Below are 24,821 nucleotides of genomic sequence, written 5' to 3' on the forward strand. Positions count from 1 at the left end.
GCTGCGTGTTTTATGTGGACAAACCTCAAAGATGAACGTTCCTAGCAATTTTCCATCTCACAGTAAGTCAATAGCAACTAAGGTTTTTTGTTTTCCATCACTGCAGGACTTCTATACCTATCTCTTTTGCAAATGTCTATGAAAATAATCTTTTCATATTTTAAGGGAACAGAAATTTATGATGACTGTTTTGCACATAGATTACTTTAAAAGACTTTTTAAATGGGTTTTCAGTATATTTCAGTTTCCTACGACAATTTCGCAAAATTGCCTCGGACTTTTTTATACTTTATTTCCTTCTTTTTAGTAAAGCTCCCAATGGCAATTGCCACTGAATCAAAAAGTAAGCATATTAATAAAATTTTTTGCTATGTTGTTTGGTTAGGAAGAAGTTATAACCTTAAAATTAGTATTTGTTGTTCTGTTTAAAATAACTTCACATTTTGAAAAGCCTTTCATTCCAATAGTAATTTAATAAAGGTCTGATATTAATACATTCCTTAAAATGAAAATGGAGAGCACAATCATCGTGGAACAGGGTGCCCAGATAAATTTTGGCTGCAGCACCCCTGGAAGTGTTCAAGGTCAGGTTTGATGGGACCCTGGGCAGCAGGATATAGTGGGGTTGTATCCCTGCCCATAGCAGGGACACTGGAACCTAGATAATCTTTAAGATCCCTTCCAACCCAAACAATTCTGTTACTCTTATAGGATTACTCTCATTTAATTCTACTAATAAAGATAGTGGAAAGAGTTTTTAATTTCTTTCTGAGGAGCATCCATCTTATTTGATCCCAGCCCACCCCAGCTTGTTCATTCTGCACTTCCCAATGGTAAAGCTGTCACAATCCTGATTTTCCGTAAAATACAAAAGTTCTGTCAAGTTTTAAGCAGCTTAAGATCACCCTCAGTAACCATCCCAGTCACAAGGCCAAGACAGGCAAACAAACAGAAACAGAAGGTGAAGGGATGCAGGCAGCACTCAAAAATCCACTTTGGTTTTCTGTAAGGCATACAAACCACCACTCATTAATCACTTAATTATGTCAATACTTGGAAATTACTGTGTGTCCTATCTTATGGCTCCACTTAGTCAATCTCTTCTACTTATGACTAAAAATCATAAACAAAAAAATATCCACTCTGAAAAGATTATGAACATTTGAATGCAAATCAGTCACTATGAAAAAATTACAAATGCAAGAGACTGGTGGTAGAACTTCAAACAAACTATTCTGTTGGGAATAGAGGCTTATTAATTTTTGTTCTCAAAATTCTGCTTTGAAAAGTGAAACAGTAAACATGGCAAGTTCCTGCTCCAATCTGCTCATCTGAGAGGGCACAGGAGAGGAAATGATCCAGCTTTTGTCCCTGCTGAACTGACAGCAAGCTTTTCATCAAGCATTTCACTGAGTGGAACCTCATCAAGGCAGTGAGCTTGCAGTTTTAACTCTGAAGGCTTGGTTTGCAAGTAATGAGAGGCTCATTCAGAACAAAGAAATCAGCGATGATTCTACCATTAAATCACACTTTAGGAAAATGCAAGAAAAGAGAGATGAAGAAATAGATAGAACAGAGATGTAGGAACCTGTCATCAACCCAGCATGGGAGAAACAGAAGTTAAAAACAAAGTCTATAAGATTCAAGACTTGGGAATCCTAGATTGTCCAAAATGGTTCATTTACTCTCAAAACCAGAAATTCCAAAATCCTTTCATTTACCTATAGTGCAATACTACTTTGCTCCAAAGGCACCAGCTGATCAAAGTGTTATGCCTTGTGGTTTTGCTTCTTGTCAAACCAAGTAGGGCTTTGTATTTCATTTTGTGCTTCAGGTTGGTAATCTCCAGTACTGAAGTGGATAAACCAATCAAGTAATTTCACAGGCAGCACTGAGAACTCATCAGATGTTAACAACTCATTACTCAACTGGAAAAGATCAAAACTAATGACAGATGAAACTCTCCTATTATTATTCCCCTGAGTCATCCAATCCTCACTGTACTGCTCCTCACTTTTGCTGCCTGCCTCTGTATAACAAGCAATACTGTTGCAGGTAGCCCCTGTGACTCATTCCTTGGGCTCACCCACCTGTGATTTGTGAGAATGATGAGCGATTATAACACTGCTTTCCTCTGGAGTCTTTCATGACATCTGTCCAGGCTACTGGGACTGCCATTCTGCTTTAAGTTGGATTTTTTTATGTTCAGAAACATAAATTCTTTAATTTTTTACCAAGCATACTGCTACTGGTAATTAATCATTATATTAATACATTTGCTAATCAAAATGCAATATCTCGTTATTTTCATGATTTCCCAGGTAAAAGGGAAATGAGCATTTTCTGAGATCAAGAAAAACATTTAACAAAAAATGGATGTAATAATAGCAAATGTTTAACAAAAAATAGATGTAATAACTGCAATAATCTTTCTAAAAATGGGAAAACAAAATATTTATATGGAAAAGATACTATATCAGCTTCACCTACAAGAATGAGAAAAAAACTTAAGACTTCACATGGATCATATTTTCCAGTGAAAGGTAAATTAATGTTTTCATTTTCTCTTTATCCCAGGAGATGTCAAAAACACACCTTTCCACTGATCTCCTTCTCCTATTTTTGTCGGTTCAAGCTGTGACTACATTCCAAGATCAATGAGCCCTGCATCAGAAACACCCAGTAATAACAAGTATGAGCATGTTTTTCTTGAAAAATTTTTATTCTCCCTCTTTGTGTATTCTTTAACTCAACTTACATTTCTCAATAATTCTCCCTGCTCCTTAATAAAAATGCTCATGTTCCACATCAAGCTTACACACCACTCAACTGGCACATTCTCCACAGGTTTTATCAGCAAGCTCACCCAAGAATTGCACACTTTAAAGTCCTATGAAGAATCACACTGATATTCCTAATGACCACAAGACATCGCTACATCTTCTTAATGAAATATTCATGTTCTGATTAGCTTATGAAGCTTTCGGCACAAGGACTGGGTAAACCACCCACGCCACCTCACAAAGACTTCCAAAACAAACACTCAACAACTGATTTGTCAGTAAACTCTGAATGATTCCTTCTGCTTCAAAGTGAACAGCAAATCTTTGGCATTTTCTTGTATCTCTCCCTAGCAAAAATATAAATTATATTTTAGAGCTCCTAATCTCTATGATTCATATGTCAGACTCCCTAAATTCATCATTTCAAGCAAGTGTTTTTTAATCCATTTCCAGGTCTAAAGGTGAACCATGGACCAGGAAAATCACCTCCTTTTTATTCTTAATACTCTAATTCATGTTGATAATGAATGCACCTGACAACCTTCATGCAATCACTATTGCTGACCAGTAAGATGGTCATTATACATTATCTTATTCACTCCTCCAAAACGTTTCCAAAGCATGATGACAAAAACAGTATGTCCTTCCTTTGTTCATCAAAATGCATAATCATATAGAAGGTGCAAAATCTCCTGCCTACATTTTCCCTTTGAGCCTTGAAAGTTTCAAATTTTTATTTGCTCTCTGTGAATGTATAGAATATATGCAACATAAAGCAAAATGATTCCTCATCTTTTCAAAATTTCACAAAGTGGATTAATCTTTAATTTAGGATTATATTTTTCTGAAGAACAAAAATCTGTATAGTGTATAGGGAAATATCTGTACTTCAAATGTTTCTCACTGTTCATATTTTACTTGTGAAAATATTTCAGGAATGACTCAGTAAATGAGATAGTATGGTTACATCATCCTATTTATTACAATCACAACATTCCATGAAATTCAAATACCACTCCTCAGGCTGATTTTGCTAATGCAGTCGTCTTTAGAGATGGTCAGAAATTCAGCAATAAAAAGGACTGCTCTTTCAACTAGTTCATCACTTGCTCTTTTTAGAAGCAATACTATGAAATGGAAGTACATTAAATAAATACATATAACAAAACAATGACAACTGTATCACATAAGACCCTATTCCTATGACAATTTATGGACATCCTTAGCTTTTACAAGTTGTTTATAGGACTTGTAGAGTCTTTCCTAAGTACTTGAAGGAATATAATTTCACTGTGGTAGAGTTATCTGTTTTGCTTCTCCCCATTAAGAAAAAAATACCAAACAGTAGAAAGCTCCAGTATTTATGGGGCATAATCCAGGACAGATGGTGTGTACAAGACATCTTTTATGCACAGACACACATAACACACACACACACCCCTATATATAAAATATATGAGCATATAAGTATATATATTTTAACTGAAGAGCATATACTTTGATGCTTTTGAGGGTATTAACAGGACTCTAATTTTTTGGTAAATATATTTGCATTATTGTTGTTTTGGCCCTTAGACACTATTCCCATGTTTCCTAGCAATCAACAGCTTTGAGTTAAGCTGATATTTGTTTGCTACATATACAAACTCCTAGCACATTAAATGAAATTAGTGACTTAGGACAGAGTTGAAGCTTTCAGTTTCCATTCAGGAGAGAGAACTGACAGGAAAGTAGATTAGTTGAACTGAAATGACAGTTATGCTGTTCTGGTGGGAGTTTCAGTCATGTGTAGCAAAAATTACTGGCAGTCCCTGGTATTTAAGACAGAAAATCAGAAAAGAGGAAAAAAATGAACTGTCCTATGATTTTTTTTTCCCTCTGAAGCTAATAAAGTTAACGCATCAATAGAAAAGTTGGTACATCAGTAACTGCTATGTAGAACTCAATATATATTCTAACTCAACCTTTAAAAGTATGCCTATTCCAGTTTAAAAAAAAAAAAAAAAAAAAAAAAAAAAAAAAAAAAAAAAAAAAGATCTATTATACACAAGTTAAGGCAGAGATTAACAATTAATATGAGTTCTTCAATAAGATACCATGCTGCACCAACTCCAGGCAAATAAAGGCCCATTCTCCAGAGGCTATTTTTTGTGCAACTTCCTAAAATCTAAAATTTATTTTCTAAAATCAGGAAGCACTTTTTTTCACTCTTAGGACACTATCCTTCTTTATGACAGGATTATTCATTAGTAAAAAAATTCCACAGGTTGAAAATTAAAATATAGAGTTCTTCTTGGTGTTCTAGATTGTAGAAACTTGTATAATACTTTCTGTATAAGGATACACTCCTAAAGATTATGGAAAAATTTGATTAAACAATGGTATCTATTTCAAAGAAAGTCAATACTCAGTGGAGTATATACCCACATACATAAATGCATAAGTTGTCATAAAATCACGTAAATAGCAGAGTAATTACATGCTAATTAATTAATAAATAGATGGATTTTTGTGCCTATGACTGTACTGAAGCAGCTATTGAGTTTACAGCTGTCGTGCAAATCCCCACAAAGATCTCAGCACTTAGTTTCACAAGCACAGGCACTGAGCTGCAGAAGCAGATTGTGAATATTGTAATAAATGTCACAGCTCCTGATCAGCACCAGTTACAGAGCGTGGTGATGATTTTTCTTTTGTTCTGCCGCTATGAAATTTCTTATCTTCATGTACTGGCCAACACACTAAACTTACACTTGCTATGGAAGTTGGCTAAAAACCAGACATGACCTGCCATAAAAATATTCCCAGTCTGAGATAATTAACTTTTTGTAGCAAATTAAGTATTCCCTTCACCTACTTTTCAGGACAAAAACATCTCTGTGTAAATCCACTCCAATCTGAGAGAAACATCAGACCTCTATAATTAAACTATTCAAAGGATAAATAATGTCTCCTCCAGATCAGATGACTGAATCTTGACAGTACTTATTTAAAAGCGTTTTTCACTAGAGCATCCCCTTACACAAAATTAAAATAGTATGAAATTCACTTTGATTCTTACCAGAAAAGACACTGGGAATCTTGGAAAGAAAACTTTTCACTGTCCGAATAGGAATCCCATTTTTCTCATCTTGCATGCGGGCTATGACATCTTCCATCTGAAAAGAGAAATAAAAAAAAAAATTAAAAATATAAAGAAAAAATAAATCCATAATTATTTCCTAAAGTAAATCTCCAAGAAATCTAGATCAGTCTCTCAGAATGATATGTCCTCTCTTTCTAGTTCTTTCTTTAATTTATATTCTATAATTTTATTGAACAGGCTAAAACTGCAAGTAATTTATTCAGGACAAACAGTAGAAAATATATGTATTCAAGGACTCTTGAGAAATAAACAGCAATGCAGAACAACTTAGCTAAAGTTAGATTTAGCTAAAGTACCTAAAACAACTTTTCAAAAACCATTGTTGGATATTAAACTTCATGTTTTGATTGTTTTAACGGTATTGTACCACACATAAAAGCATATAAAATAGACACATACAGGCGTTTAGGGGACTGATAGAGTACTCAAATAGAATTTTCAAGACAAAGAAGAGCTGTTAACTTCAAAGCTAAAATTCCTTCTTTTGTTTTGAGAAGAGGGAAAAAATACAACATGTTGTAATTCCTGGAGACAGCAGAGCCAAAAACCTAGCATTCCTTTATAGACAATACTGGAGTAGGTAAAAAAAATATTTTAAATCAATTTTCTGATTTTTTTAATGTATTTATTTTTACATTGGCTCAGTTTTCCAGATCACTTTTTAGGCTAATTTGGACCATACGTTTTATAAATTGTGCCCAACTCAAAGGGCATGAACTATGACTGGAAAACTCTTTCACTGGAAAAAGGAGAATATTTAAGTAGAGTCACTGGCTTACAAGGCCAGTTTTTCCCATTTCATAATTGAAGTTTACAGATTTGATAATTTTCACCTTTCTTTCTTTCTTTGAATATCTAACTTCTCAAAATGTTTAATAAAATGATGACAAAATTATCAATTACAACTATTCTGTCTTTTATCTTAAATAACCAAAATGCTCCATATGAACAACTCTGAGTGACAGGGTCTTTTATACTCTTTTATTATTCAAAGTTTAAAAAATTTTTGTATGTCACTTCTATACCCCTAACAGATTCCCAAAAACTTCATTAAAATTTGTGGCTGGGCTGTACTGTGGAAACAGAATAACAGAAAAAAATTCTGTCATGACCCTTTTTCCTCTAAAGTCCTAATTTGCTAATGTCCCAAATCAGCAAATAGCAAACCAGCATTGGGCACAGCTGTGCTTTAATTGGACCAATAAGGGAGTTATGTAGATCCAGGAAAGGGAACAGCATTTGGGGTCTCCATGGGTGTACATAGGAAAAAGAACAAATATCCATACCAAAAAAAAAAGAAAAAAAGAAAACAAAATCATTTAGCAAGACTGCTCATGAAAAAAGCTACTTATACATAGAGTATCTAGAGGTTCCAATGTTCCATGTTTTTATAGATCACATATTAACAACCTAAGGGATACAAATCCAGTGTCATTGTCCAAACCAAGAAGTAAGCACAAAGAGTAGATATTATTAGCAAGGTGTGAAAACTGAGTCTATTGTTCAGAATTAAAAAATGTGCAAAATGTAACAGAAGAAAAGAACCAATATTCATCTGACACGGTATTTAATTATTTAAATAGAAAAGGCTATTAATAGAAAATTGTCAAGCATATCTATGCTTGTCAGCCATTGTCTGTGAAATGACATCTGTCCCTACATTTTTTATCCACATAGTAACTGAAGGTTTGTATCAACTCCTTCCAAATTCTGATGGTAAACTGTCTTATTTTGCCCTTAAGCGAATAGGAATTCACTGAAATTCAAGTAAATATTTTTGCTGATCATATTTGGTGATAAATTCCATGCATGCAGAGTAAGCTTGTGAGAACGTTGCGAGAACCACGGAGTGAATAATGTACATTTCACTTGGACAAAGTACAGAAAACAATTTGTACCTAATGACACATGCTAAAGGTAAATTTTCAATATAATAAGGATTGCTACAAACACAGGCCACCCTTCTCAAACACAGCATTGCAGGTGGAGAGATACAGTTACTGCTTGCTCAAGAACACATGAGTGCAAATGTAAAATGCCCAGTGCTGTCAATAGTCAGTCTTTTGAGAGTACATGGAAGAAACTGCTAACATTTACATGTGCTTTCCTAAACTTTCTTCGTGGACAGGATTGAATCTAAATAGCAAAAAATCTAACTCTGAGAGACTGAAGCTCTGGGAGAGTCCTCTGGTTTTGATTAGCAAAGTGAACTCTAGGATGTGTGCCCTGCAAAATTACACTTTTATACCCTTTATATCAAGTTCATATTAATGTTCTGTCTGTGCAAAAGGCAGCTCACCCTGCAGCCAGCATTATTGGGAACTGCCTGGATAACTCAGTGAGCAAAGATTACCTCCTAAGTGAGCAGGAATGTTCTGAACACACAACACAACAGCAGTCCACTAATTAGATACAGTTGACCTCTTGCATGGAAATCTAAGAAGTTACTTGTGGTTTGTGGTTATCTTAAATCTTAACATAAGAGCTCCAGAAAATGAAGGGAAATTTAAAAGAAAAAAGTTTAAATTAAAGATTCAAACCTATCCAATCTAATATATGCAAGAGCACAGTTTAACTTTCAAAATATGCAGTTGCTGTTTCTGTTACAGCTGCTTTAAATTCAGCAAATATATAATCTCTTCCACTGAAAACCATCAAACTTAATTATATTTGGGAAGCAGCAGTCAACACACTCCTCTGTCATTCATCAACAATGACCTAAGACAATGAAAAGGGCAGAATATTTTAATTAGAATGATGAAAGAAAATCTTAATCTAATTTTGCTCAAGAAGCCTAATCTGGGAAACACATGCTGCTGCCTGATATAATAATTTTCCTTCCTGATGTATCATTGTTTGTTTCTGAGTCACCTGACCCAATGGTCAAAAATTAAATAGACGCTTCTTCACTTCACCTCAGAATTGGATTTTTTTTCTATTCACATGCTCTTACCTGGCTAAATCTGTCTGACCCTCATCTTGTAGTGGGATCCTTTTTAATGCTAAACATTCTCAAGTAACACAAATAAACCCACAAATAATTTGTCTTGATCACTCTGCAAATGAAGGTCAATATGTTTGAGAACAGCAAGCTGTAAAAGCATATATTTTAGTTTTTCAGTCATCATTATACATCATTAACTGGGAAAGTATAGCTAGAAAGACATTTCAGTGAAGCACAGATCCTACAGAAAGCTTTCTAAATAAATGTCTTCTTCAAAATTTGTGCCATATTTTTACCAGTGAGATAATTCCAACCCTAACAAAAACTCACAAAACTTCTGATGCATAGACAACTCAGAACAAACTTCCAATATTAATATTTAAAGCTTCACTTGCCTCCTTGTGAAGATAATTTGCAGCCTTCATCTTGACACATAAAGACTCTGTGAAATCTATTTCAAAGCCTAACTCTATGACAACAGTGACAATGCATCTTTTCTAAAGCAAAAAGAAGGCAGATAACAATATCCTGTAATAGAAGGGCTACAGGATACAGGAGTTATTGAACAATGACAACTGAGTTTGCTCTGAACACACTGGGAGCTAGGCATGCCCAACTTACCCCAGGACCAGTGGAGGTCTTGACAACACACCAGGGGAAGTATCTTTTAGCTACTTACAGCTAGGTGAAAGGAATATAGCTCCTAAGAGCAGAATTTTTGTGGTTCCTCAGTGCCACTGTGCCATGTGGTTTGTGGGGTGAAACCCTGATCTTTAAACTTTCAAATCTAAATAATGATTTCATTGCTGCTCATCTGCACATCTTGCAAAAATTATCAACTTGAACCATAATTCAGCATCACTGCATCTTAAGAACTGGTTTTGGTTTGGGTTTTCTTTTTTTCATTAATTCAAACACAGCAAAAGTGAAAATCAAAACCCTTGTTGATGCAGGAAAAGAGCTTTTTTCTTCCACTAAAATTGAACCTAAATCTACTCCAAATAAAAATGATCACTAGACACAAGAATAGTAGAAAAAGTAATTCATCTGGAAATAAGGTAGTTCAAGAGATATGTAGTAAAAACTCAAAGCCTTGGCCTACTTACACATACACGGATGTGTTAATTTGATTTCTGTCCCTTAAAAATAAATAAATTCTCTGCCAAGGAATTAAGACTATACTCAAGAATACCAAAATGAAATAAGCATAATTTTGTACTTAGTTAGCATACTTTAGAACAGGGATTGCTCTTAGGTTGAGTGTGCTGGGGTCCACCCACACTACAGCTTTCTTCATTTTGCTAAAATCTTTTTTCTCCTTCTACACGAATGCAGGGGTGGAATAGCCCAGTGGAACTAGCTACAAACCTGATCCAAACTTGTTAACAAGTACAAAGAGTCACAATATATTTCCTACAGTATGCCACATGTTTCCTTAGCCATTTTCTCCCCTTGTCTACTTTAACACTTCACAGAGTCCAAGGTCATTAGTGCAATTGGCGAGAAGGTTGCAGGAGATTTTCCTCAGCCTGTCCCCTGTGCAGAGATGTACACCAAGCAACATGGGCTGAACAAAACTTGCAGGGTAGGAGACAGATACAAGGTTCCTTACAAAGTAAGGGCCTCTTTTCTTCTGACTGCTTCACTGAAAAGCACAGGTACAGGCAAACTGACTGCCAGATCAAATCAGTAAGGAATAACCTTGGAGGTGGAAATAGAAGGTTAATGGGAGACGTTCAGTTTATCCAGTGTATGAGGCAAAGTCACCAAAGTAAAATAAATAAGTTCAGTTTAAGAATGCTGACAACTTCTTTTCTAAATCAAATGTGTAGAAATAAGATGGTTTAGTATCTTCCTGTCAAAGGTTTTAGCATTTTCCATTTAATGCAGAATTGGATTATCTCAACTCTTTATTCCTACTTGGTATGAAAACCAAGTTTAAAATATTCAGAAGTTCAGAAAAGTACATTTAGATTCTTGACTAAAATACAGTGCTGAAAGATGGCTGGAAACATGTAAGACTAACCAAACTGCTAATGACAGTCATGCACAAACTCTCTGAGCTTGCTGATATAAAAGGAGTCAGTCACGAGTTTTCTAAGACAGCAATGTTGCATCTCTGGTCTACCAACACAGGAAACAGCCCTAGGTACTCTCTGATGAACATTAAATTATAGAATAACTTAATTAAAAGAATACAAGAATGACTGGTCTCATTTTCTTCAGAGCCTCTATTTGCAGAAATAATTATTTGACATCATAAAATCAAGTGACAAACCAACACAAAAGGTTCCAATCATATTAAATAGATGGAGATGGTTTGAAGAGCCTAATTTTCTGCATGTATCTATAATGTACATACACTGGCACTTCTGCCTCATGTTCCTTTCCTTCTGTATATGAAGACACTGGTGTGAGCAAATAATTCAAACTCTGTCCCCAAACAGAATTATCTGTGGAGAGGAGATGATGTTCTGGCTTCATAAGTAGCAAAGATTCAACACAAAGATCTGTGTTCAATCATTATCTTAGGGCTTCATTTGTAGTTGTCAATGTGAATTTGTAATTAAGATTCAAATTTATTTTCCCTAATTACCCATACTGTTTCAGATTCAACATACAGGTAATGTTTCAGACTGGTTGTAAAACAAGAGTGGGTCTATGTATATGAGCCTGTGCTTACATTAATGAATGCAGGGCAAAGCTTTGTCATTTATTAAGAATAATTAGGGCTATTTTGAATTTATTTGAAAATTGACGCCAGTTTTGTGCCATTATTTTTGAGGCCTAATTAAATGAACAGTCCCACCGGGCTTCTCCTTACTATCAACTCTGTATGCTCATCACTGAACTTGCATCAGTAAGATAGGCTCTGCACACTTCGCTGATTTAAAACTGTGGGTTAGAATGATAATTTTAAGCATGATCTTGTCTTATTCATGTAACCAAAATGCTGACTCATCAAAACCAGCATTTCATTTAAAAGGTTCTTGTAGTTTAATACAAACCATACAAGGAGTTCTTGGGCTTTTCAAATACCTATTATAATGCTTTTTGAAAGAAGGACAACTTGAAAGCATACTTTGAGCTCCTGTCACTAACCTGTAACCATGTGGCCCGTTTGGAAACTAAAGCTGTCAGTGATCCCCAGGTACAGATTGAATAAAGGGTAATCTTTGTCAGCAGAAAGTGTACAAGATTGAATGGAAAAATCTTGACAATACCACACAGTACATTCTGTAGGTAGTAATTTATGCCAACCAGTAACTATCTTTTCTCCTAAGGACTGCTAGTCTTGGGCTCATGGTTGGATGCATCACTTTCTCAGCTGCATACACTGGGTAAACTGAAGATCTCCCAGTGACTTTCTATTTCCTCCATCATTCTACAGTTATTTCTCACTGTTACTTCTTTGGATAAGTTGATCTGAAAATAGTCCGAGTTTGCCTGTATCACAGTAATTTTTTTGAGAACTCAACATATCAGAACACTGTCAACAAACCTATAACACTGCAAGGGGCTATGTTACTATCACTCTTTTCAATTAAATTTTTATCTCACCTAAGAATCCTACATCTGGATATATAAGACATACACTCAGTTTACTGAATGTATATCAATGCTACATAGCTGGACTGCGAAGAGCAGGCTGAAGTAGTCGCTAAAAACAACCCAACTGGCATTGCAGAAAGATCATATAACTTTGGAGGAATATAGCACACTGATTCAGCTTTGAAATCAAGAAAAGGTTATAGAAAATGCTATACTAAGCCTATGAAAAATCAGGCAGCTGGCAATCCCAGCTCCCCAGCCCTCATGAAAATGCAATTTCAAACAACAAAAAGATATCTTAAGCAAAAAAAGGCTATTTTTTAAATTAATCACTTGCAAAATAGTTCAGATATGATTTTAAATTTTTTCATAGCACTAATACGTCATATTTTTTTTTACCCTGGCCTTTCCTAGCCAAGAAGCATTTCCTATATTTAGTCAATGTCATAATCAGATACACAAAATACAAAATATATGAACTGATGGAAAAACTACTACTTTAACTAAATGGTTCTCATGTTTAAATTCCAGATAGATAAAGAAAAGCATTTCATTTTATTTACCTGGTTTTTGGAACTTAGAAATTATTAATGAGAATTAATTAAAAAGGCACATTTCTCAAACCTTGAATGCTATTGTTGCACAAAAAACCCAGAGAGAGCTTACCCAAAGGACTTAAAAAACATATCCAGATGGTGAAAATTCAAAACCACCTGAATCAATGATAATTTTGGAAATTGCATTTCTGCTTTCAGTAAAATAATTATTTCCATCACATGTATGAAATTTTGGTTGGAATGACAGAGGAAAGAGAAGCATTACTATGGACACTTCAGAAGAAAATACGGCTTGATTAAGAAGGTCTTTGTGAAGGACTGTTTTTATTAATAGAGAGATGTCCGCAAAAATACTTCATTCAGAATAAAATATGTATTTTTACAGCAGCTAAACTATAAATAATTTTTATTAATCTGTTAGGCCAAGATCTGAGCTTCTAGACTGTGCTACCAGAGATAGAAACAACATTTCTTAGGCAAAATATAAATCTTTAAAAATACAGTCTTTCAAAGCCAGGCTGTTTCCTGGGTTGTACTGATCATTTGCAATACGATGGTCCTGACACTAAAAGTGAAGTCCCCTGTACATTTCAGAAACAGAGAAGTTCAATGGAAACCTGATCTCTGAGATCCCAAATGGACCTTTCAACACGATATTACAAAAGTGGTCAAAATGTTCAATTTTTTTTCCAAAAAAGAAAAAAGTAAAATTTCAAAATTCAACAGCAAAAAATCCACAGTCAAAGCACAGATTCTGGACAGTACACAGGCTGGGATTTAAAAGAAGAAAACAGATGCAGACGTTTTTGTAGGAGATGGAAAATAATGAAATAAGTTAGCTTATACATATGTAACTCAGATACAAAAGTGAATTCTAGCCAATAGCACATTTTGCCTTCACAAAAAACAGTCACAAAAATATTAGCTATAACACAGTTATGATATATTCATCCACCTAACAAAAAAAGTGATGTTCCTCTGGAGAATACTTACATTTACTCCAAAATATTTTCATTTAACTCTGAAGTCTGAAAAACAGATTTGTTTTTATCTAAATTGGTACATCTTTCATATGTGTTCTGTTACTAATGGTTTTAAATCTAAATTTATCTTGTTGGAATGTCTTTTCCTCACTTGTCAGATGATCCCAAAGATTACAAAGCCACATCACAGCCACAGATCATTTTAGAAGCAGCCACGGTTGACCAAGGATGAAACTTTTCTTAAAAAGTACAATATCATTATCCTTCCAATACTGATAAGCAAAAAATTAATTACAAGAAATGTTTCAAATTACATTGACAGAAATAACATTTTATGGTAAATGATAAGTATTTTGGTGATTTCTACATTGTTCTCTGCTCTGTAGTGGGGGAAGACTGAAGGAGGCAAGCTGATCTGTTAATATTTCAGCACCTAGAGAACAGAAATACTGTATAAAAACTTCATTTCTAGTCTCTTGGTCCTTGAAATTGCTCTGAGTCATTAAACTCCATTAAATACAGAAGTAAAACTGGTACCATCAAAATAAATTTTTACAAGTGACTATTAAATCATGTTGTTGTAAAAAAAGAGTTCTTAATTGTATTACAGTATGGAAAGCTTTCAGTATCAATTCTATTTGGCATTAAAAAAACAGGCTGCTGATGTAATACAGTAATGTAGCATTATATGACAGATGGACTGGTTTCACAGTAGTCTGTTCACCCTCTGTTACACAACTTACTTGAAAACAAATATTTTATTCTTACCTAATCTGAATAGATAGACAGTTGTGGATGTTCTGGCTATGTCAGTTTTTAAGCATGTTGAATTCACCCATTTTCACTTAAAGAATAATGTAAAAGAAATGAAAACAAATGAAATACTGAACTATTGATCTGCCAAGTGAACGATACAGATAATAATAGATAAAGTCCACAGAAAAATTGGGAATGTATCATGATTGTGGGGTTTTTTTAAACATCAAGCTGAGTACTGAAATAAATGAACCAGAACACTTTCACCTTTTTTCCATAACAATTTAGCTACCAGCACCCCAATAACACCAGTACATTTTCCCTCCTTATTAAAAGTCTTATCATTATCTCCCCTTCGAGCCAGCAGAAGCTCCAGGCCTGATCATCTTTTAAATCCTCTCGAGAAGATCACACACACTCTCGTACTAATTTTCATGCTAAAAAGCAAAATTATTTTATTTAGTACTTGCTACTAGCAATGCAGAAGCTGTAGTGCAAACTATAGGCTTATGTAAGACAAGTAATGCATACAAATATTAGCCTGCCCTTCAGTGACAAAAATCATGCATTTCTACATGCCAAGCAATTTTTTTCATCTCCTATTGACTACAAAAATTAGTCAAGCTTTCCATCCATCAGAACATTAGATTTTAAGAAATATAGGTCATAGGTCTTCTTATTCAGAAAGGAGTAATAAAAAATAATTCTGCATGCGTTTAAAAAGAAAAACATTGGGGTGAATTTATGTGGAAATAAACAGGTTTTTCTGAATTGGTTTTTACAGTTTTAAAATGTATTTTATTTTGATTGTGGAAAACACACAAAATGTATTTGTATGAAATAAAATTATAAAATTTAATTTAAATAAGGAATGACATTTCGCAAAAAATTCCAAAACTGCCACTATTTGATTTATAATTTCTCAGCATCTCCAGAGTTATACCTGTATAGGATTCTAACTGTAGCAGTCAGACTCTAAGACAAATTTAAAATCTTATTTTCCTAGAACAGAGGAAATGTTTCTATTCACAAAATAGACATTCACAAAATCCCGACATTCTGCTAAAAATTACTGAAGTCATAGAAAAATAACTTGATTAACATAATGTAGCCCATTGTTTCTTTTAGGAGCCATTTGGAAGAAGAGAGTCAGTAAGAATTTGCATATGGGTTTTTGATTCTACACAATGAATGGGCGAAACAGAAACACAAGTTCCTCATTTACAAATGAAAGCTAAGTTAGCCATACTCTTTGATCAAAGTAAGCTTTCCAAGGAGTTTTCTTAAAAGAAATCACTGCTGAAGAGCAGTAATGCCACTCCACACTTGTTTCCATTGTTCACAGTCACCTTACAAACACACAAGCCAAGACCTCTTGGCTTCACCACTTGTAATTAAATTTACCTGATTTCTTTCTCCACCACTGAAAAAGGACATAGTTTGTTCTCAATCCCACTCTAAATTGCTGTATTTTCACAGGGATCCTCTGCCATGCAATGATTTGGGAGCAATCTCAGTAAAGGCTTATTTATCAAAGCATTTAAACAGTTCGCAAACATTAAGGATGAAATTTTCTAAGAAAATGGAAGCACCTAAAGACCTAACTCATTAAAAACCAGTGAACTGACATATCAAAAGACAGTGGATGACACAGTGTATATGTTCCAGTGCTTTTTGAAATAGGATCCCATTCCAATGTGGCATTTCCCAATTTATATTTTGACTGGTTGCAGCATAATTAGGAAAAGCAGAACAATTTATGATAGTTCCTTTGAGTTGTATGCAGAAATTGCATCAGCCCTAGGACTTCACTGGACTTGGACTGAAGGAATTAAGGAAATTAAAAATGACTATGTGTTTTTTATTTAATTTTTCTCTGTTTTAAAAACATTAATTTTTCTTATGAATTCATGTTCTATTTTCCCAGAAAAACCAATCATACTTTGGAATAAAGAAAGCAGAAAAGGCTATCTTACCATCAAAACACTAGAGCTTTTGAATTCTCATTATTTAGACACTTAAAAGCAAATCAGGTCTGGATGTTCTGTACTTGTCCAATTTAGTCATAGTTTGACATTTACAGTATCTACATTTTATTTTCCTTTGCAGTCATTTTCCTTTTGATTAGAAACATTCTATGTCTTTATTGTCAAACCACATTTGTGCCACAAAAGAAAGTAGAGCAGCAGTCATTAACAGATTTGAAATATGTGAGCTCTGAGAATTGTGAATACTGGCTGTAAAACCATTTCTTTATTCTATCTGATACACGATTGGGAAAGGAGATAACTTTTGTTATAAACAAGTTTTGGTATTCACATACCACTCTATGTATGCAACGAGAATAGAACAATATTAAAATCAGACACACTGTAACTTAAGAACAAAAAAATGAAAATGTATTTGAGTGAATTAAAATTAAAAAACATAAAACCAAAACAAATCAGAATTTAAGCCCACAAATTAATTTGTGGAATTATTTTTTACTCCAGGAAAAAAAATAGGCAAAACACCACAGGAAAGAATCATGGAATGCTATTTTTTGGTCAAACTTTATTCTGCCAGAAGGACAAACTCATTCTAGTTACTTGGTGCAGTGACCAGCACATATGACATAATGCTCCCTGGAATTTTGAATGCCATAGCCACCTTTCTGTCAGCCTTTCTGTAGGGGTGGACAACAAATTCTCAACTCAACCTCAAATCTCTCAACTGATATGTAGTTGATTAATTTGAATACTTGGAAAAGTCAGAATCTCTGTATTAGTTCCAGTTGGATCTAACTGTTAACATGAATGGGAACAATTTTCATTAAAAGTTACTTTCAGAACAGAAAAGCTTGATTGCAATAAGGCCATTTCTCACTTGAGAAATCACAAGTCTTTTGAAAGAGATTTTTTTCCATCATAAGTTTATCTGTTTTACCAGTTTAAAGGATAGAAAGTAACCAGGTTTAACAACTGAAGCACAACCTCAGTTAATCCTGTAGCTGTGTTAGGAAACATTTAGAATGACCTGTCTCATACTGCAAATAGATATGAAAAATTACTGGAAGAAATGAGACTTTTACTAAATAAACCCCCATATTTTCCTATACAGAGTGATTACACTGAAAGTGATCTCCACAGTAATAAATTAAAATATAATACATAGAGGTAGTCTGCAAGCACCTACATCTTCCAAGCAGAAATCAGAGATTCCTGCTTTTGGCTAAAAAGAGGTAATACATTAGACAACTAGTCATTACCTGGAAAAATTAAGGGGCTGTAGATGTTGTGTACAACATCTGTTCATTCTGTCCCTAATTCCATTCTTTTAAATGGCTTCAAATAAGGTCAGAGAAGAGTAAAATATCCACACACAGAGAAGATTCCTCTGGCATTTGGAAAAAACAGAACAAGTTACACTTAGCACAGAAATCACTTAATGAGGACTTGAGAATCATTGGTTTTCTTCTCCATTTTGCTACCAACTGACCTTTGGCTAGTCGCTGTAACTTCCAGTGGCTGAGAAATGTGAAAAACAACTAAGCTAACAAACATTAAATAATAAACTTTCTAAAATTTTTGCCGTGCTGGAGCATTGTAATGCTAGGTAAAATTAAAGCACACAGATTTTAAAATTGACTGGAGTTTCTTTCTGTTCCAGAAATCTGCAGAGTCCTGACAATTTTTCCCACTCTATGTGTTCTCAGAGACATGAATCAAAGTCTACTGTAGTCAGTGAAGGCACTTCCTTTGATATTTTGGGAATAAATATTAGCATTAGTAGGTATTTGGCTTCTAAATATTAAGTACTTCATAACTGTCACAGCATATGTATGTATGTCCTCCTTTTCTATCAAAAGCTAAATTTATATATATATAAATTTATAAGGTTCCAGAAATTAAAGATGTTGCATTCCATACACAAAACCACAAAACTGTATTTCTGTATGGTCCCCCCTTACAACTAATTTAACCTCTTAGATTTTGGTGTCTTGAATGCATTTAATATGTAAAACTTATCTGAGAAGTTCATTATTCTGAAGGAGAATGTTTAGAGACATATTTGTTTACCGTTTGCCTCTTTGCTCCATCATTACCTTATCACATCCTGTTGCAGTACATGATGTTGCAGGAGAAACATAAGGAATAACTTGTACACTGAAATAATTTTAAAAGGCTCTTATGTGCTAGACAAAGCAGAAAGAGAGGAGGGAATCACAAGGAGGGCAAAGGAAAGATCCACACTCATTATCTTTTCATCTCCTCTGAAACTGTGTAGATTTGCATTTTAGTTAATGGTCATCATATATACCCTTATCATTTTTTTTCCTTTTTATTTTTCTATTTATTTTTTTCTAAATTCTAGGAATTTATTTTTTTCCTACATAATCCTACTTAAAGATAATTAGATAGGATCTTTGAAATCTAATACATTCATTCCTAAGCAGTAGTCCATTCTCCATACCAAAGCAGTTGTGGGCATGTCTTAAAAAACCTTGATGCAAAATGGCTTTCCTGGAGATCTTGGAATATTGTATTGGTTTTAGATTTCTTATCAAACCATAGACTTAAAATTCTAAAATTTTTGTTATATTCATGAATCTACACAGTAATCACTTGTACATTTAACTGTACTTTCCAAATAAAATACATGCAAGATATCCCCAGATGTAGAAAGTTCATTAGGAATAATTGTGAGATCAATTTGACCCAAAAAAGGGGGCAGTTATGGTTTACTTTATTTCCTTTTTTATTATGTCAGTTAGGCTCATTATCCTGTGAGACCATCCCCACTGTGTGCTCTAAAGCACCTAAAGGAATGGTAACAAGCAACTGGAAAGTGTGAATCAGAATTTGTTCCACAGTATGCATAGCAAAATTAGGAATCTAGACTTTATTTTAGGATCCAAGTTATTCCAAGGACTACCTATTCCAAACCAGATCACAAAACTGTAATATTTTATCAAAAGCTCAAAAGCAGCACAGTGCATGTCCTTCGACAGCCCTTAAAAACATAGAAATTAAAAGATAAATCAGGCGCCAAAATATAGAAAGACATGTAGTAATTCCCATAGTTTAAAAATACTGAATATTGTTGCTGGCAAACCAATAGTCCTACAAAATTACTGCGCCATCTCACTCATATCCATAATAAGTTTTCTTCACACTGGTGAAGCAGTAAGCCACACTGCTGAAATCTACCAAAATCCATTCTGTAATCCATAGGAAGCACAGGGCTGAGCTCTCCCTGGCCCTGCCTGAAGCCTGAGCGGGGCACAGCACCAGGACAGCCCCACGCCAGCCCCTCTGCAGTTCACAGGGAGGCAACTGGGACACTGCAGTGCCCCCAGGGCTGCTCTCAATACCAAACTGCTTTTGCTGCCTTCTCTCTTGCATCCTTGCCAGGCACATCCATAAAACAATAATTAGCTCTTAGCCTCACTAATGCTCGCCTAATGTCATCTCAGATGCTGTCAAATCCATGACTACAGCACTAAAAATCAGATTAATATAATTAATAAGTGATTAACATGAAGTTTATTTTAGAACTTCAGACATTACGGCCAGGCTCATGTAATTAAAACACGGTAGTTTTGTTACCTTGATTACAAACTTAACAGCATTTAAAACATTTAACTTCTCTAGATTTTTAAAATTTAACTTGCAGAAGTAAAAACAACAGTATCATTCCATTTTCTGACTAAACAGAAATAATTAATATTTATATCTAGATAAGATGTAGTGATGAAAAAGGGAAGTGTGGAAAAGAACAAATGAAGTTATGGAATGTGGTTCATGAAGGAAGGGGTTAAACACCTGCACTGAAAAAGGAAGAATCAAGATTACCAAATAGGTAGAGGACAGATATGAAAGAAATATACAGGTTTTTGATCTAGTGAAAGATATCCATGTCTGTGGCAGGGGAGATTTACTAGATGATCCTAAAGGACCCTTTCAGTAGCCTTTTGTGATTCTACTGATCAATGAAAGGCAAAACAAAACGAGTAGAGAGAATTAATATTTCGTGTAACATACAAACTAAAAAATTAAATTATATTAGGTAAAAGGTTTAAGGCAAGGAAAGAAATGAGTACACAAATGAGTTGTGAGACACAACTTCAATTTAGACAAAATGTTGCTCCAGCTTCTGCAGCACATGGGAGTTCTTAAAATTTAAATGATCTTTATATTACCTATACTGGGAGAAAAGCACAGCTTTCAGTGCTGTTGCAAGAACTTCAATTGCAGTTATTAAAAATGCATAGCACTATACTATTTTAAACACATTATTCCAATTCAGGTCATGTTTTCTCATCCTTGGTATCTTCAAAATTTCACTGCAAAAAGTTTGGCAGGGTGTGACTGATTTTGAGAGCTTTAGTAACCATTTAATGGCTTGGTTAGGATGATGCAGACAGAGGAGTGTTACATATATCGTGTCTTTTGTGCATACTACTGAAAACGGTTCCGACACAGAAGAAGGAAGAAAATGAGGTAGTGGTTTTATGATGAAATCAAGTAATAATGAAATGAACCAGATGAAAAAAAATAGAAACACTTTTTTAAGAGAACCTACATCGCTGTGGATGCTATGTAGCGCACAGACACAAAAACATGTTTTCACTATTTAGATCTCAGAACTTTATCATATGTTCATCCTTTCCCCATCCCATCAAAGTCTTTGAGAACCAAACCATTGATCTTCAAAAGCTATTTTAAGTAACACTATTTTTAAAATATATTGTTTAACTCTTTATGCAGTAATTCAATTTTATATCACTAATGTTGAAAAAATTCTACAATAGTACATTTTGGTTTCAAACCCATATTTTCCCCAGACACAGCAGTATAATTATTTCAAGTTATTTCTGACTAAATGGGGCAAAAGGATCTTTGCTATAAACTAAGACCAACAAGGGATGCAAAAGGACCATCGACAATTAAGTGAGGAAGTGGTGGAGTAGATGGATAAACAAAAGCTGTCTGGGGTTTATCAGACACAAGAGTCCTCCTAATTAGCAGCACAGGACTAAAATGAGCCCACCTCAAGCATGTCCACTAAGTAAGGATGTGCCTGTAGAAGAGTATAGTGGGGAAAACCATCTTGCCTTTCCTAGGAAATAAACACAGGGGGCCTCTTTGAAGTGCCTGTACACCAACTCAAACAGCAAGAGAAACAAGCAGGAGGAGCTGGACATCTTGAATGTTCCCAGGAGGTTTTGGAGGGCACTGATAGTAACTTCTTGACAGAGATGATTGATAATCTGAGAAGGGCAAGGGCCCTTTTGAGCTTCACAACCTCTCAAGAAAACCTGGTTGGGGGCAATCTTGGCAGTAGTGATCAAGTCTGATCACCTCAGAACATGCACTTCCTTTTTCCTCAAAGCAACCTTTTATGGAGACATGACATCTGTATTTTATACATAAGGCACTGAAGAAAGAGAATGTTCCTAGGCAAAATTCTCCACAAAAAACACAAGCAGGCCCTGCCTGTGCTCTGCAGTAATGAGCAGCCAAGAAGCCACATGAACACAAAGGCAAGAACCTGACATAGCCAGACTTGCAGCTTTTTTCAGCTCGAGATTCGGTCTGTGCTCTCTGTGCAGCCCCAAGGCAGTGGGGGCAAAACTCAGTCTCATTCACCTACAATACATCTCTAGTATTAGTAACTAGGCAAGGGTTGTGAAATAAATACAGGAAAAACCAATAAATTTAATCCATGCTTCACACAGATAGCCTCTAAGCAAGTCAAACTTCTTTCCCTTCTTGTGGTGTCCATCAGTACTTGCAACCACCATCCCATGTTTTGAAGCAATCTAATTTTTGGGCCTAGGACACATGGACTGCAAAGACTGAGACAATCAACTTGAATTCAAAAGAGGCTTGCCATAATTTAAAAGAAATGGAATAAAATAAAATGTAGAAAACATCTGCATTTTTATAGCTTCCATCATTCTTCTACTCCTACTGGACAAGAGGCATCTTTAATACCGGCCTCAACAGCTCAGGCGCCAAGAAGACTCTTTGATTCAATAATCCTTCTCTCAAATCACACACACAAATGTCACGCACACATACAAAAAATTACAAAGGATTCCATTTGAAACTGATTTTAGATTTCTATAAACTCCACCTACATTATTAATATTTTATTACTTTCTGACCACTCAAGACTTCCTTTACTGTTGCTTAAAGCTGCAAGATAGCGAAGCTCCTGTCTGTCCTCTGTTTGTCCAGGCTTTGAATCTCCATATATGAGATTTACATTTTTGTGTCTATACTGTAATTGATTTTTATGCATATATTATACTTGTAGCTTATCAGTTAAAAAAAATTACTATTTTGAGGCTCAATGTTCAGTTCATTAGGTAATCTATATGATCAAATGATACCGGTAAATAACAGTGCAAAGAATAAAATAAAACCCACTAAAATTATTTGCTTATACTGCAGCACGTTACCATGGAATTAATTTTTATTTCGGTCATAATAAAGAATTATTCCCAAGGCAGCTAAGGGCTTATAAAATTCATAAATTCTTTTGTACTTGTCAGCAGAGCCTCTCACCTAATAGTATGCAAATTTCTTTTTGGATTTAATTTTGGTTCATAAACTCTTTTAATCAATTAAAGATAATTGAACTAAGACTGATAGCAATACAGGAATGCTTGCTCAGGTAGGAAGCTAAATCAATTCCTACCACAACATACAGCAATTCTTCCAAATTTTTGAATCAAGGTTTCACAGCTATTATCAGATACACGCAGGATATTTTTTTTATTGTACAATTCAATTCAACCCCAATATTTACAGTTGGTCTTCTCAACAGTTCCTTATAAAAGTGTGCCACTATCTGTCTGAGCATCAAATTCAGCATTTTCTTTTTCTCCGTGCCTTCTGCTTTTCCAAAAGTAACCTACTCTTCTTTCCTTTCAAACTCTCATTGCCCTCTCATCTGCCTTCTGGCTGTTAGTAATAGATCCTTGAATTCAGCTAAGGTTCCACCCCTTTTTATCCAAAGTAACAGCAAACAGAACTCTTCTCTGCCCTCCAGAATTCAATTGTGACATTGCCAGGCTCCCACAGTACATATCCCCCATGTCATTGATTTGTCAGGTAGAGACTACAACTGACATCCTCAAATCAAGAACAATAATTTGCTCGTAAACTACACAGAAATATCTCCCATGCAACATCTTGAAATTAAGACAGCTACTTGTAGACAGATGGTTGTGCTCTGTTCCAACTTGATTGTTAATGATTTTGTAGTTATGTAGACTGATTTCTGCAGTTTCTTTTGGTGCCTGAAAAAATCAAAAATCTATTTTTGACAGATGATGAGCCAGGTAATGAACACTATGGAGTGCACATAGTGGATGTACTGCTTCGGAATGAGAGAGAAAAAAATGTCAGAAAAATAAAAAAGCATAAAAAACTTCTGGTGATTTTTTTTAATTGCTATTAATGGAGAACTTGGTTTCTACTAAGTACAAAGAACTGACTGGTACTGGTAATGAATCCTCTCAGGAACTTATTTCAGTTCAGGTCTTGAGCTAGAAGTTTTCCATTTTTTTGTGCTAATTCAGGCCTTTTTATAAATGTATGAAGACATTGTTGCCATTCACTCTCTTTCACAACTGAACTAGACTACAACCTTCTTATATCCAAGTTATTAAAGAGAAAATCCTTAAAAGAAAAGGGGACATAAAGGAGAGGGAAAGGAAACAGCAAGTTGGTACATCTATACAAAAAATTCCACACTTCACACATTTCTCAAAAACTGCAGATACATACCCATAAAATCTTAACAGGATTTGTGCTCATTTACAGAAGGATAATCTCAATATGACCATATCAAACGACTAAACAAGTGCATACAGAACTTACAGACATTTAATATTTTTAAAAAGACATTTTAAAATTTAGTGTTTTTCTAGTACAAAAAACATGCATCCTGATGCATAATTTCAAAGAAAACCAAGCTTAAGATCAAGATGCAGTTACCAAAGAATGAGTTTTCATACAATAACTCAATTAATATTGCATTTCTTATTTAAAGCCAAGCACTTCCTTTTACTAACAATTTCCCACTTTCTGCTCCTTCTGTTGAGAA

General features: G+C 34.7%; 1 protein-coding gene across 6 annotated transcripts in view; it reads right to left on the reverse strand.

Moving 5' to 3' along the window:
- RGS7 (regulator of G protein signaling 7) overlaps positions 1-24,821 on the reverse strand; it is a 228,877-nt gene that overhangs the window by 124,229 nt on the left and 79,827 nt on the right. For all 6 annotated transcript variants that reach the window (XM_058021436.1, XM_058021431.1, XM_058021432.1 and 3 more), the window contains one exon: positions 5,845-5,941. In XM_058021436.1, coding sequence (XP_057877419.1) covers positions 5,845-5,941 — 97 coding nt within the window. The remainder of the gene's footprint in view (positions 1-5,844; positions 5,942-24,821) is intronic.

Source organism: Melospiza georgiana, chromosome 3, assembly GCF_028018845.1.
Source record: "Melospiza georgiana isolate bMelGeo1 chromosome 3, bMelGeo1.pri, whole genome shotgun sequence".
NCBI lineage: Eukaryota > Metazoa > Chordata > Aves > Passeriformes > Passerellidae > Melospiza > Melospiza georgiana.